General features: G+C 42.6%; 1 protein-coding gene across 1 annotated transcript; it reads left to right on the forward strand.

The window, feature by feature from the left end:
• The first annotated feature begins 13,153 nt into the window (after nt 1–13,153).
• LOC134080841 (olfactory receptor 6N1-like) lies at nt 13,154–14,098 on the forward strand. The gene has a single exon (XM_062537451.1). The coding sequence runs from the start codon at nt 13,154–13,156 to the stop codon at nt 14,096–14,098; it is 945 nt and encodes a 314-aa protein (XP_062393435.1).
• The last annotated feature ends 895 nt before the right edge of the window (nt 14,099–14,993 follow it).

Raw genomic sequence — 14,993 nt, forward strand, 5'->3', positions numbered from 1 at the left:
CAATGACAATCAATCAGGAGGAGTAGTTATTGAAAATAATCACGCTTTAGACATGACCAGCCTACTTGGCAGCAGCTTGCAACAGGGGGATTCATAGGTGGCACATAGACCATACAGCTAGCATGAATGCAAATATTTTTAGATCTTCTGACTAAGTTTACTGTACTTATTCAAACGACATCAGCACCACTGCCACTGGATATAAAGCAAACATTGACTTTCACTTGGTGCTTCATTGACTGTAAAAAAGTGTAATAATATTATCTATGCACTGCCTGATGTAGACTAGCTTGACTTGCTAGCTCGATGAGTTGCGAAATGATATCAGCAACACGTACTCGTTCCATATTAAACTTAGGCTACAGTTAACATAGTTTGGCTTTCCAGGCTACTTGGACCATGCATTTAATTACCTTTCACTGCCTTCACGTCTGCCAGGCTCCAAACTGTCTTCATAACAGCAGTTGCAATTCAGTATAAACAGCCTCGGTAAAGTTAAAACCAACTAGCGATGCTAGTCGCGATTAGCATTTGAACTGCAGTTAGGTAACCTACCCTCATAACTAGACGGCTTCCCAGGCTACTTGGACCATGCATTTCATTACCTTTCACTGCCTTCACGTCTGCCAGGCTCCAAACTGTCTTCATAACAGCAGTTGCAATTCAGTATAAACAGCCTCGGTAAAGTTAAAACCAACTAGCGATGCTAGTCGCGATTAGCATTTGAACTGCAGTTAGCTAACCTACCCTCATAACTAGACCTCTCAAATTCCGAAAAATGCATTAAAATAACATTGGACTACGTTGTTATTTTTGTTAAACCTTAGGGTGGCTATGATATAAATGGTGTAACGAAATTTGAAGTGTAAATATACAAACTTTATGAAAGTGTAAGCCACAACCTTTTCCTACAGGAATACATGGAAAACATAACCCCATAACCTCCATAAGGAGACCTCCCCAAATTCAGAAACATTTATTAAATTGAAATGGACAACGACGTTATCTTTGGTAAACTCTTAGGTGGCTATGATATAAATTATGTGACGAAATTCGAAGTCTAAACACACTTACTGTTGAAAGTGTAACTGCGATTTCCATAGGACTACATTCTAATTAAAATCCTCGTTGCCTCCGGTTGCCTCACGCACACCACTCTACTTCCGGTATTTCGCCTGCTTTGTGGGGGTGTCATATGATCCTCTGAGTGAAATACCCAGAATGCTCAGGTCAATACAAATGATCCAAAACACACCGTCACTGAGAAACATCGTGTGATTGTCTACCATATATAACAACTGAACACACATTGTACTTAACAGCGAGTAAGTCCGTACTTGTCCCTCGGGACCATGGCATCTCTAAGATTTTCCCAGCCTCAAGGTGAGACAATGATGCGGACAAGTCTAGAATTACACCATTGGTGGACCGTTGCGGAGCATCCCATGTCAGTCAATCGAAGATAGAGTAATATCGGGTTTGAAATCATGATGTCATTGAACTGTATGCGTCAGACTTGGAACAATGCTGTGCTGTGGCGTACACACCAGTACCTTTTACAAGAATGGCAATAAATAGATTTTTTTTAAAAAATATCAACATTGTATCTTAAATCACTCTGAAATGTCCTTTTGGCATGACCTAAAGCAATTTAAGATGAGCTGTTCCGATTAATAGTATACATTCACCAACACTCACGTTTTTGCTAATTATAGAGCCATCGACAGACCAAATAACACCAAATTTATTGGGGGTGCTTTGAATGGGGTCTCAAGTCATCCCACCAAATATGGCTTTCAATACGTCACAGCATATCCAAGATAGGCGCACTTCCTGTTTGGCGGCTTCGCTCGCTGAATTTAATTGGTTATCACAGGCGAACGCTTGGACGCATGAAGACGAAATCAAGGCGGTTGATCCACCTTGGTCTGTAGATCATGTGTGCCAAGTTTCATGACGATCGGATAAACTATGCGGCCAGGGTAGCTTTACTTTGACTTTGGACAAAATTCAAAATGGCGGAAAATCCATCATGGCGGAAAATGACATCATATGGTGCGTTGGAATCGGCTGAGTCAGAGGATTCCAATGGTATAAGTTTTATCAATATCGGCCATACGGATCAAAAGTTACGGGCATGAACATGTTTAACATCTTTGACCAGTTGGTGGCGCTAGAGCGTGAGAGTGGCGAGCATGAAACCTGGTGGTGTCAATCAGGGTAGTCTCCTCTATCAGCATACCAAATTTCATGACTTTATGTCTTACGGTTTGGGCTACAGGTGGAAAAATGTGTGGGCATCAGCGCTCAAAAGTCGCTTTTCCATTCATTCCTATGGGGAAAAATCGACCGGAAAAACTGGAATAACGGGAGAACGACAAGGCGTATCGAAAAGCTTTATACAAGCCACCATCCTCGCATCAGGACGCACGCGTGAGAAGTGGAACGGCGTCTCTAGCTCCAAATCCCTAGGACAAGATAGGGAGACAAAAATGTTCCGCAAGATAAACTAGAAAGCATTTCCCGGTGGGAAAGTGCGAAGTGTGCTTGCTCCGACGCGCCACGAGAGCGCCCCGGCAGGATAAGCGACAGCTCGCCCTCAGGTCAAAGCGCCAAGACGCAAAGCTGCTTCGAGTTTGGCGGCGTTACCCTCGATTGCCGAATTCTTACACTGACGTGACGGGTTGCCTAGGTTTATCAGTGGTATGTCCCAGAGCACATCCAATGTAAAAATGTAGATGTCATCCCAAAGACGTAAAGAGATATGAGCCAAAATGCATTTTTGCTAATTGCGACGCCCCCTAGTGGCCAAATTACACCAAATTTACTAAGGCTACTTTGGATTGTGTCCAAATCATCCCACCAAATATGGTCTTGACACCTCAAAGCGTTTCCGAGATTTGACCTCACTTCCTGTTTGGAGGCTTCGCCATCGAATTTGATTGGCTGCCATGGGCGAATGCTTTGATGTATGAAAATGAAATGTACACCTCTAAGGTCTGTAGACCTTGTGTTGAATTAAGTATGAGTTGTTCACGTGTAGCTAGCATGAAACACGTAACCACTGAAGGAAGGAGGGAGCCTAAAGAACTAGGCATGTTTCTAGAACAAATACGAGTAATGTTAGGAGTATAGCTATCCTGTTATGCGGGAACATCCGCAGTTTACTCACTGTTGAATAAGTTGCAATGTGTTATAGCCTCAAATGGATGGTAAAATAAACAGGACGACTCACCTGTTCAAATGATGTAATAGGATAAAATTTGGTTTTGATATGTCAAAGCAACCAGGCTGTTACTGGTTAACATTTCTGAATATGAAATCGATTTTGGATTGGTTGCATGTGATAAAAGCTATGCCATTTCCTGTCCAGACAGCATTCATATTCAGAAATACTGTACACCGGCAACAAAGACACACACACATACACACACACACACACACACACACACACACACACACACACACACACACACACACACAAACAACTCTTTCAAACAGAAACGTCAGTCCGTTACATCTGCCTCTTGTCCACAAACTACTAACTGCGATTACATTCTAATTAAAATCCTCCTTGCCTCACGCACACCGCAGACAGGGCGACCGCTCTACTTCCGGTATTTCGCCGGCTTTGGGATTGATTTACCCAGAATGCTCAGGTCAATACAAATCATCCAAAACACACCGTCAGTATGAAACATCGTGTGATTGTCTAGTATATACCAAATGAACACACACGTCTTCTAACAGAGCAGAAGTCCATACTTGCCCCTCAGGGCCATGGCTTTGCTATGATCTAACCAGTCTCAGGATAAAGCACCCCAAGCATTCTTCTCTTTTCCCGCGCTATGTGCGCGCATGCGCACTTAACACAAAAACGCGACCTAAGACGTGTGGTTAGCATGCTGAATTGCATGCTAGACGCAGGTTTGAATCCCGATGGAAGCCTACTGTAAAATCGGCGTGTATGTATATGGAAACCTTATACATGTTCTAATTATTACAATGATTAAATATGTTGTGTTGAACCTATAGTTAATGCAATACATATCTTTTTATTTCCTGTGTTAATGCCACTAAATTATACAATAAATATTATCATTATTATTATTATTAGCTATATAAACACTGTTTATTGCTTTAAAATTGATATAGGATCTTATTTGTTTCATAGGACACGACAACAATGATAACAGTATATAACAACACAATTTATTAGAAATATGAAGTCATATGACTGAATTAATGCATAATAAAGATCCATGAAATAGAATCCTCAGTAAAAAGGGGTCAAACAACAGCTTGGGCCTGGAAATAACTGGTCCCAGCCACTGGCTCGGCTGGATCTGCTACTGGTACTGGATCTGCTACTGGCCCCTGGAAGGGTGCATGGCCAGTTTTACACAGCACACACATCAATAAGAACACAGGGCAGTGTAAGGTGTCAAAGCACAGGTGCAGAATAAGAACAGCACATCAGGGGGAACACACATCACATAGAATTATTACTATTATTTTTTTTACATAGCACATCAATCACAACATAGGCAATGTAAGGTGTCAAAGCACAGGTGACAGCATAGGCAATGTAAGGTGTCAAAGCACAGGTGACAGCATAGGCAGTGTAAGGTGTCAAAGCACAGGTGGCAGCATAGGCAGTGTAAGGTGTCAAAGCACAGGTGAAGAACACCGATAACCTGGTTTAGAACAGCGACCTGTCAGGGAGGAACAGACATGGCATACAATTCTGTTTTTTTTTTACAGGACATGCATCAACAACAACATAGGCAGTGTAAGGTGTCAATGCACAGGTGACAGCATAGGCAGTGTAAGTGTCAATGCACAGGTGACAGCATAGGCAGTGTAAGGTGTCAAAGCACAGGTGCAGAACAACAACAGCACATAGGCAGTGTAAGTGTCAATGCACAGGTGACAGCATAGGCAGTGTAAGGTGTCAAAGCACAGGTGACAGCATAGGCAGTGTAAGGTGTCAATGCACAGGTGACAGCATAGGCGATGTAAGGTGTCAAAGCACAGGTGACAGCATAGGCAGTGTAAGGTGTAGGTGTGTAAGGTGTCAAAGCACAGGTGAAGAACACCAATAACCTGGTTTAGAACAACGACCTGTCAGGGAGGAACAGACATGGCATACAATTCTGTGTTTTTTTTCACAGCACATCCATCAACAACAGCATAGGCAGGCCGCATTTTCTGCACTTGTGGCACGCCGGCCCGGGCAGCGGTGACTGTCCCTGGCTGTGCCGCTGCCCTCTGCTCAGCCCTCTTCCTCCTCGCCTATTCAGTTTTGTATGAAGAGACAGGCTGAGCAGGAGGTGCTGCCTGCACTGCTTGTTGTCCTTGCTGTCCTGTCCAGCAGCTGCAGTGCAGGCACCTGAGGGCCGGCGTGATGTGCGGCGGCCAGCGGCAGAGGGAGGACGTGTGGGGCTGGCGTTGTCCGAGGGAGCGTTGGGGGGGGGAGGGATGGGGAGCACCCTCACAGTCTGCTGGGGCATTGAGAGGTCCAGGAGGAGAGGCTGTGTAGCACGAAAAGGTCCTGTTGCAGCTGCAGCAGCTGTTGGTGGTACGGCCAGGACAGCAGCTGAGGGGGTAGGCGGTAATGGCGCCAGTAGCCGTAACGGCGCTGGCAGAACAGGCACCGGTGCTGCCACAGCCGGTGCTGCTGCCAGTGTCACGGCCACCCTTGCTGCTGCTGTCGGCACCTGGCCTGTAGGCACCACAGTAGCTGCTGCCGGAGGACGATCCACCGCTGCTGCTGGGCCCGGCGCTGTCGCTGACGCTGGCACTGCCACCGCTTCCGCCGCCGCTGCTGAGCACGCTGCCGCCGCTGGTGCCAGTGGTCGTCCCTCTGCTGCAACGCCTGGAGCTAGCACAGTGAAATGACACAGCACAGTATTAAACGTGCACTACATTGAGTGAGCATTACAGGTTAAACTACATATAATTGCAATATTACCAGGGATAACACACATAAGACTAATGATATCCTAGTACTACACATTCACTATTGAAACATAGTGAATAACATAACAAATTAACATAACGTGACACAACAGGTAAATGATGACCCCCAGGGTTAATGCATTTACAGCAATTAAAAAACAGGCTTATTGTTAATGCATAAAACATAAACTTCAACTTTATCTTTTGATTTCACGTGGTGATATTATAATCTTAAGGGTCTAAAGATACTAACTGTATGGTCTTTTCATAATTATATGTTGTGTGTGTTCAGTGATCGTCACATGTTTACACTGTAGCATCATGTACAACCCCATTCATTTCCAATGCAATGCCTTACATTACATTACATTACATGCTGGCGAGCTCTCAAAATGCATTTTATCTTTGATCAGACTATTTGGCTAGCTTCCCTAGAGTGTGTAGATGTAATTACTACAGTTTGGAGTAGAAATTCGAAAGGTAAATATAGTTTACATGTGTAAACAGGACGCCTGACGTGTCGACGTTCGATAATGCTAGTTATTCGCGAATTAGCATAAATAGCTAACGAATTGTCTATCTTCAAATACCAAAACCGTAATAGGTCTACGTAATAGGCCTACATAGACAAATGCCATGTTAGTACATTGTAAAAGTGCTCTGGGGTGACAATGTTGCGCAAATACATTCAAAATATTTTCTTAATTTTAGTTTTACTCACTCAGTGAAAAGTAAAACACTCTCGTTGCTGCCGTAGTTCAAAAAACTGTAGATAATCCGAGCTGCTGATTGGCCCAGAAAACTGTCGACAATCCAAACTGCTGATTGGCCTGAAGCAGAAAACTGTCGATAAACTGTCGACAGAACTGTCGATAACGCGAGTTGCTGATTGGCTGGCTTGGCACAGAGCTCTACTTCCGGTATTTCGCCGGCTTTGGGATTGATTTACCCAGAATGCTCAGGTCAATACAAATCATCCAAAACACACCGTCAGTATGAAACATCGTGTGATCGTCTAGTATATATACCAAATGAACACACACATTAGCTAACAGCGCGTAAGTCCGTACTTGTCCCTAGGGGCCATGGCATTGCTCAGAAATAAGTAGTCTCAGGATGAGACACCCCGTTGCGGACCACCCTAGAGCAATATCCACATTGTACCGTTGCGGACAATCTCTGTCATCCAATGAAAGTTTGGACAGTAGAAGTCTTCAGTCATACAATAATGAAAGTATGAAAATATATGGTATAACTCCGTAGTGCTGTGATAATTACATCAATATGTTTTACAAGAATGGCCTTGATTTGATTTAAGAAAAAAATATCAACATTGTATCTTAAATCACTCTGAAATGTCATTTTTGCATGACCTAAGCAATTTAAGATGAGCTATTCCGAATAATAGTATACATTCACCAACACACACGTTTTTGCTAATTATAGAGCCATCGACAGACCAAATAACACCAAATTTATTGAGGGTGCTTTGGATGGGGTCTCAAGTCATCCCACCAAATATGGCTTTCATACGTCACAGCATTTTCAAGATAGGCACACTTCCTGTTTGGCGGCTTCGCTCGCTGAATTTAATTGGTTGTCACAGGCGAACGCTTGGACGTATGTAGGCGAAATCAAGGCAGTCGATCCGCCTTGGTCTGTAGATCACGCGTGCCAAGTTTCATGACGATCGGATAAACTATGCGGCCAGAGTCGCTTTACTTTGACTTTGGACAAAATTCTAAATGGAGGAAAATCCATCATGGCGGAAAATGACGTCATATAGTGCGTTGGAATCAGCTGAGTCAGAGGATTCCAATGGTTTAAGTGTTATCAAAATCGGCCATACGGATCAAAAGTTACGGGCATGAACGCGTTTTCCAACTTTGACCAGTTGGTGGCGCTAGAGCGTGAGAGTGGCGAGCATGAAACCTGGTGGTGTCAATCAAGGTAGTCTCCTCTATCAGCGTACCAAATTTCATGACCTTATGTCTTACGGTTTGGGCTACAGGTGGAAAAATGTGTGGGCATCAGCGCTCAAAAATCACTTTTCCATTCATTCCTATGGGAAAAAATCGACCGGAAAAACTGGAATAACGGGAGAACGACAAGGCGTATCAAAAAGCTGTATACAAGCCACCATCCTCGCATCAGGACGCACGCGTGAGAGGTGGAACGGCGTCTCTAGCTCCAAATCCCTAGGACAAGATAGGGAGACAAAAGTTGGACTTAAGATAAATAATATGAAACGCACGGATAACAATAGTGTGCTTTGCTTGCAGCAAGCACACTAATAAATTTGATAATAATAGGAAGAACAATAGTGTGCTGCTTTCAGCAAGCACACTAATAAATAAAACAAAGACCATAAAAATAGCAATCATACACTGACAGGGAATGCCAGGGAAAAGAGGTGTGTTTTTAGCCTAGATTTAAAACTGGTGATGGAGGGAGCATCTCTAATGGGCGGTGGCAGCTGGTTCCACAGGCGAGGTGCAGCCACTGCAAAAGCTCTATCACCTCTTTGTTTAAGTCTGGAGTGTGGGACATGTAGAAGACCCATGCTGCAGGATCTGAGGGCCCTAGGGGCTGAATGGGGATGGATGAGGTCTGATAGGTAGGTTGGGGCCAGACCATTAAGAGCTTTAAAAACCATCAATAAAATCTTAAAATGAATTCTATACTGGATTGGCAACCAGTGGAGAGAGGCTAGGATGGGGGTAATATGCTCCCTCTTTTTTTTCAGGCAAATTGTTGCCTCAATGGTTCTTTGAAGCACTGAAAAAGGTTCTTCTACGGCATTGCTCTGAAGAATCGGCACTGGCCCCATTATATTTTAGAGTGTATGAGACGAGATGTTCTCAAATAGGCTACTTCAACATTGGCATATGTAACAAGTCTAAAGCTACTGCGTGTTATGGGTGGAAGACATCAAATTTCTTCAAGCATTTGGGAACACACTGAATGACCTTGAAAGCAGAGTCCCTCGATGTTAGATTAGGTTACTTGGAAATGCTTTTTATTGAATGCTTTTTATTGACTACAGCTCTGCATTTAATACAATAATTCCTTCCAGACTGGTCACCAAACTCAGTAACCTTGGATTTACTCCCAGCCTATGCAGTCTCATCCTGGATTTCCTGTCAGACCGCCGTCAGGTGGTGAGGATGGGGTCCACCACTTCTGCTCCCCTGACCCTGAATACAGGAGCCCCTCAAGGTTGCGTCCTCAGTCCGCTTCTCTACTCCCTGTACACACATGACTGTTCCCCCACTCATCAGTCAAATATGGTGATCAAGTTTGCTGATGACACCACTGTGGTGGGAATGATCACAGATGGCAACGAGACCGCTTACAGGGAGGAGATAGACCATCTCACTCAATGGTGCCAGGACAACAACCTAGCACTTAATGTGGACAAGACCAAGGAGTTAGTGGTGGACTACAGGAAGAGGGGAGGTGCAGCTCTAAACCCAATCAAGATCAATGGAGCAATAGTGGAGAGGGTGAGCTGCTTTAAGTTCTTGGGGGTTAACATCACAGAGGACCTTACTTGGGATGTTCACAGCAAGGAGGTTGTGAAAAAGTCACAGCAGCGCCTGTTTCATCTGAGGCGGCTAAAGAAATTTGGCATGAGCCCAAGTACCCTCCGTGCTTTTCACAGGAGCACCATTAGCCCCTTTCACATTCACCGAATTTAACGCTAAATCAGCCGAATTTAACGTTATGGCTGTTCCTTTCACATTGACGACACGGGGTGGGGAGTCAACCCGCCTCGGCAATCCAACCCGTCTCGGGGGGTAGTATCAGAGCCGAGCCGTGTTGAATATGAAAGGAACAGAGGTCAACCCCGCTATTAGGGGTGTGTGACTGATGACGTATTTGGCCAGGCAGGAGGTTAAAATACAGGAAACACACAAGAGACTAGGATAACTTTAGCTGCTGTGTCCATAGATATGTGTGTCCAACAATCACGTTTTTTATGCTGAGAGTGCCCTGAACCTCCTTTTCTCAGCACTTCGGTCAAGTGTTTATTGTTGCTAGGTTACCAAAACCGTCTGCTGCCAGCAGCACGTTTTTTAGAAAGTTTGCCTAATGATAGCTAACTAGCCAACGAGCTAACTGTCAGAGCAGAAGTTGTTCAGGACTCAGCACACTGAAATATGACTTCGACAGACAAAAGGACCTCATTTGGCATTCAAATAACATAACAAGTGGCCCGCCATCATTTGGAAGCTAAACCACGTAGAACTAGCATGACAGTTGTGTTTATCAGTTTATCTCCGAGGTCCAAGCATAGTCCAAGGCATGCTTAACGTCATTGTTCACTCCCAAATTGCGTGTGACGTGCTGCTAGGCAACGCCTCCCATAACTCGCCTCTGAAACCGGCTTCAGACAACCCCGGGACCAGAACACGTCTACCTTTCACATTGCGAAATCCCCTGAACCCGCTATTTCTTAAACGCTAATGTATCGTTTCTGAATGTGAAAGGGGCTATTGAGAGTGTCCTCACTGGCTGCATCACCTCCTGGTATGGGAACTGCACCGCCCACAGCCGAAAAGCAATACAAAGAGTGGTGAAGACCTCTCAGAAGATCTGTGGCTGTGAGCTTCCCTACATTGAGGACATCTACCAGGAGAGATGCAGGAGAAAGTCAGCCAAAATCATTAAGGACCCCAGCCATCCCAATAATGCCCTGTTTCAGCTCCTGCCCTCTGGCAGGCGCTACCGCAGTCTACGAGCCAGGACCAGTAGGCTCAGGGACTCCTTTTTCCACCAAGCAATCAGACTGCTCAACACCCTGTGAACTATCATATTCTCACTCAGCCTTATCAGTTATTGGTTTTAAGATTTTAAGACTGTAATCCTCCTTGCAATGTATTTATAGTCTGATTTTAATGATTATTATTATTATCTGATTATTTATTGTTCTATTTTAAAGCCTCTAAGGCCACATAGCAGGCCAGGGGGGGGGGGGGGACCTAAGATTTTTGCTCTTTGATATATGTAAATATACCTGAGATGCAACAATAAACTTAACTTGAACTTGAACTTGAAATGCCGTTGTCCATGACCTAGCAGTTCCATGGCAAGCCGTTATAACATACCCTATAGCAAGCCTACCCTGGAAATCCAGAGTTATTGCGAGAGCACAATTTGACATTTAGGCACAATTTGGTAGTTTTATAGGCTATACTGCGCTTTGCCTTTGCATTAATTATATTTATATAGGCTTATAGGCCATACAAAAACATTTTGTAGTAAGTGTAGCAAGTGATCATAATCACTCATCAATCAGTTTTTATATTAATTGAGGAGGTACTTACTACGGTTTTGCTGTTTGATGCCTTAACAATGGCACAACTCTGTAATTTATACACACTTTTTGTAAATATAGAACAAAATCAATCGGGTATTCTTGTAGTCTTTCATGTTAAGCAATATTGCATTGCTGCACACCAAAACCTGACCTTTGACACCTTTGTACACTGCTGCTTATATTTTTCAAAGTACTGTAGCCTATATGTTAATTACCTTTTGCAAAATCTGATTTTGAATATGATACTTTCATATTGTGAGACTGTATCATTATAGACACCTAGTGTGTGTGTGTGAGTACAAATGGTAGTGTGCCTTTTTAGAATAAAAGTCCAGGGCTTTTTTTAGTCCCAGTCTGTCCCTGTGCACACACACACACACACACACACACACAATGAATTATATCCAATTACAGTATGGGCAAGTGAAACTAAGGCAGAATGCCGTAATGGCAAGTGCAATCAATGCAGTATGGGTAAATACTGCAATCTGCCTTGGTTTCACTATACTTTTCTATAAAAACTGCAAACTAAAAATGTAAATTGAACTAAGAAATGTAATAGGTAGCCATATGGAATTTTAACAGATTGAAGAGCAGATCCTGGACTTATTTGTGCAAAACATTTTTTGAAAAAGTGCAGATACTGCTCTTAGCTTTTGTAGGGCAGAGTAGAGATGCACGCACACACACACACACACACACACAGGTACATACACACACACACACACACACACACACACACACACACACACACACACACACACACACACACAATTACCCCACACACACACACACACACACAGGTACATACACACACACACACACACACACACACACACACACACACACACACACACACACACACACAATTACCCCACACACGCAAACACACAGAAGCACACAATACAAAACAAACACACTCATTTACACAAGGGATGGAGTAGGAGATGGAGACAAATTGTCAAGTGTGATTTATTTATGCGGCGAGACTGTGCCGGTCAGAACGATGGTCATATTTTGTACCGCTCTGCAGTACCTCTAGTTCAGTGCAATATGTGAAGGGATAAATGACACTAAAAAGTCTTGAGTGGAGTAGTGCTGGGATATCGCCACTCGTGATGACTCATCGAATGCCTCTCATTCAATCAAAAAATAGATAAATAGCTCGACCAGACCATTGTTGTATAATATTAAGATCACTTAATACTTTCTAGCCAAGGAGGATGAGCAAATCGTTAACAGTTGCCAATATGTATATATATTGGTTATTTTAAGGCCAAAACACTGCGGATTAAACATATATGGAATGCCAATGCTACTGTTCCACATGGGTTCCATTTCAATACCCACTGACCAAATGCTGATGGTCAATCCTGTGGAACAGGTGATTTATTAGATAAAGTAATTGGGCATGCTGCATACATTCCATTATTAAGATACAGTAAGCCAAGTTATTGATACTGTACACTAAATTCTGTCCTGCACAGGTTCAGGGCTCATAACATTTCTTAATATTTATTTTACATAGAAATCGTGAAATAGACTTAAGACTTACTGTAATTAACTTAAATGATGACAACGGTAGATACCATAATCTTAAAGAAGCAGCTTTGAGTACCTGGAGGCCCAAATCCCAATGGGTAACCCAATGGGTAACCCTATAGACTGGGTAATATAAGAGATGCCACACAGTCATTCTGCAGACCAAGGAGAAGACAACACACCTTACGACTAAGAGAAGAAGATTAAACCACCATAAGCGATAAACGATGACTCGCTTTTCCAAAGAAGTAATATTAGGATGAAATACGAGAGGATACCATTTCAGCATTCTTGAATATAATATATTTGTTCCAATTTCATTCAAATATGGGAACAAACAATGACACAGCTGTGCGGGTATCTGAGTTTATCATAACAGGCTTTGATCATCTTTCACATCAGAAACTTCTTGGCTCCTTAATTCTTATTACATATGTTCTAATACTGTTTTTTTGCAGCACAAATTTGAGTATAATAATTGCAGACAGGCGTTTGCACTCACCAATGTATATACTAATTTGCAATTTAGCCATTGCTGACATCATGTTTAGCACCAGCTCTTGCATAACAATGATAGCTGTGGTTCTTGCAGAAATTAAAACTATCACCTTTACTTCGTGCATCAGTAGCATGTTTACCTACCATCTTGGGGATATCACTATGTGTCTCGCGATAACCTTGATGGCAATGGATCGAATGCTTGCCATTAGCTTGCCTCTGAGATACAACAGCATCCTTACAAACCCACGATGCATCGCTGCCATTCTGTTTTGCTGGATAATAGCAATTGGAGCAATGGTTCCAAATGCAAAGGCAGCCGACAGTATTCCCTACTGTCAAAACAAAATAAGATATGTGTTCTGTGACTATCCTGCAATAATACGAGCTGGATGTGTGAACCCTATCCCTTATTTTACAGTCTCAATAATCAAGGGCTTGTGGCTTTTTGCCCATCTTTTGCTGATCCTAATTTCATACATTGTAATTATGTACACTGTGCTGAGCCTCTCAGAGAAGGGAGGCAGGCACAAGGCATTTAGTACTTGTATTTCACATATCATTGTGGTTTCTACTTATTATGCGCCAAAAATAGTATCTGTGCTGCTAAGTAGAGTTGGTGTGAAACTTAACCTGACTGAGAGAAATGCTGTTATTATAGTGGCCTCAATGCTGCCACCTCTTGTCAACCCTGTGACTTACTGTCTAACAACAAAAGAACTGAGGGGAAGGCTGATAAGCCGGTTGACTAAAAAACGTGTGGCAGTGAAGTAACTAAGTGAAAGCATATTAGCATAAGTGAAAGCATATTGTATTTTCACAGACAGCAGCTTATGCTCGCAATGTTTTCATTCATCTGAAACTACTTTAGTAATGAATTGGGTTTTGTAACGGCATCTTCTGTTATATTTTTATAATTCTGCTGTATTGGGCATCTTTTCTTTGTCCTTGATCAGATGACCAAAGGAGAAGTTTAAACAGATGCTCAGTATTTTCACAAAATACACTTCAAGCAAAGCCTACCTTCGCTCAGTCTAGTTGGCAATGCAAAAAAATGTTCTCTCTTCGCACTGTGTGATTAAAAAGTTACTAATTTTTAATGTCAGTATCAATCAGTAACTTACTTTAAATTAGTCTTAAGTTATCTGATTATCATTATTATTTGAAACACGATAATATAGACCTTTGGCTTCATTTCTATGAAATTCCAGGTACTAAGGGACAAGCAGCATACTTGTTATATTGTTGCATATAAGTTGTATACATCATCAATAATGCTACATTTGCATTCATAGAATGTAAACGTCTTCTTTCACTTCTCAATTATGCTTGACCCGTGAATAGCCTAGACCATGTAACTTACTGTAATGTGTAAAATCCCATCCTCATGATGTAGGCCTACCCTGACTGAATTGTGACAAGTGCCAATCTTATCATCGCCTCTGATTTCCCCCGTAGCAACCACATATTGTAGCCCACTTTTTTCTTGTAGATTACTTTATTTTCATCACAATAAATAAATCATTAATGACTTTCGAGCATATTGCTGATCTTTAAATGTGCATGCTGATTTATTTACGTCCCCGCTTACAGACATCTAATTGCTAGTTCCCACATGTGCAGGGTTTTTGATAGCCTACAGAAATGCATTTTTCATTTGCAATGGCCA

Source organism: Sardina pilchardus, chromosome 5 (genome assembly GCF_963854185.1).
Source record: "Sardina pilchardus chromosome 5, fSarPil1.1, whole genome shotgun sequence".
Lineage (NCBI taxonomy): Eukaryota > Metazoa > Chordata > Actinopteri > Clupeiformes > Clupeidae > Sardina > Sardina pilchardus.

Coding starts and splice junctions, on each gene's coding strand:
- LOC134080841 (XM_062537451.1), top strand. CDS start 13,154: ATGGGAACAAACAATGACACAGCTGTGCGGGTATCTGAGTTTATCATA.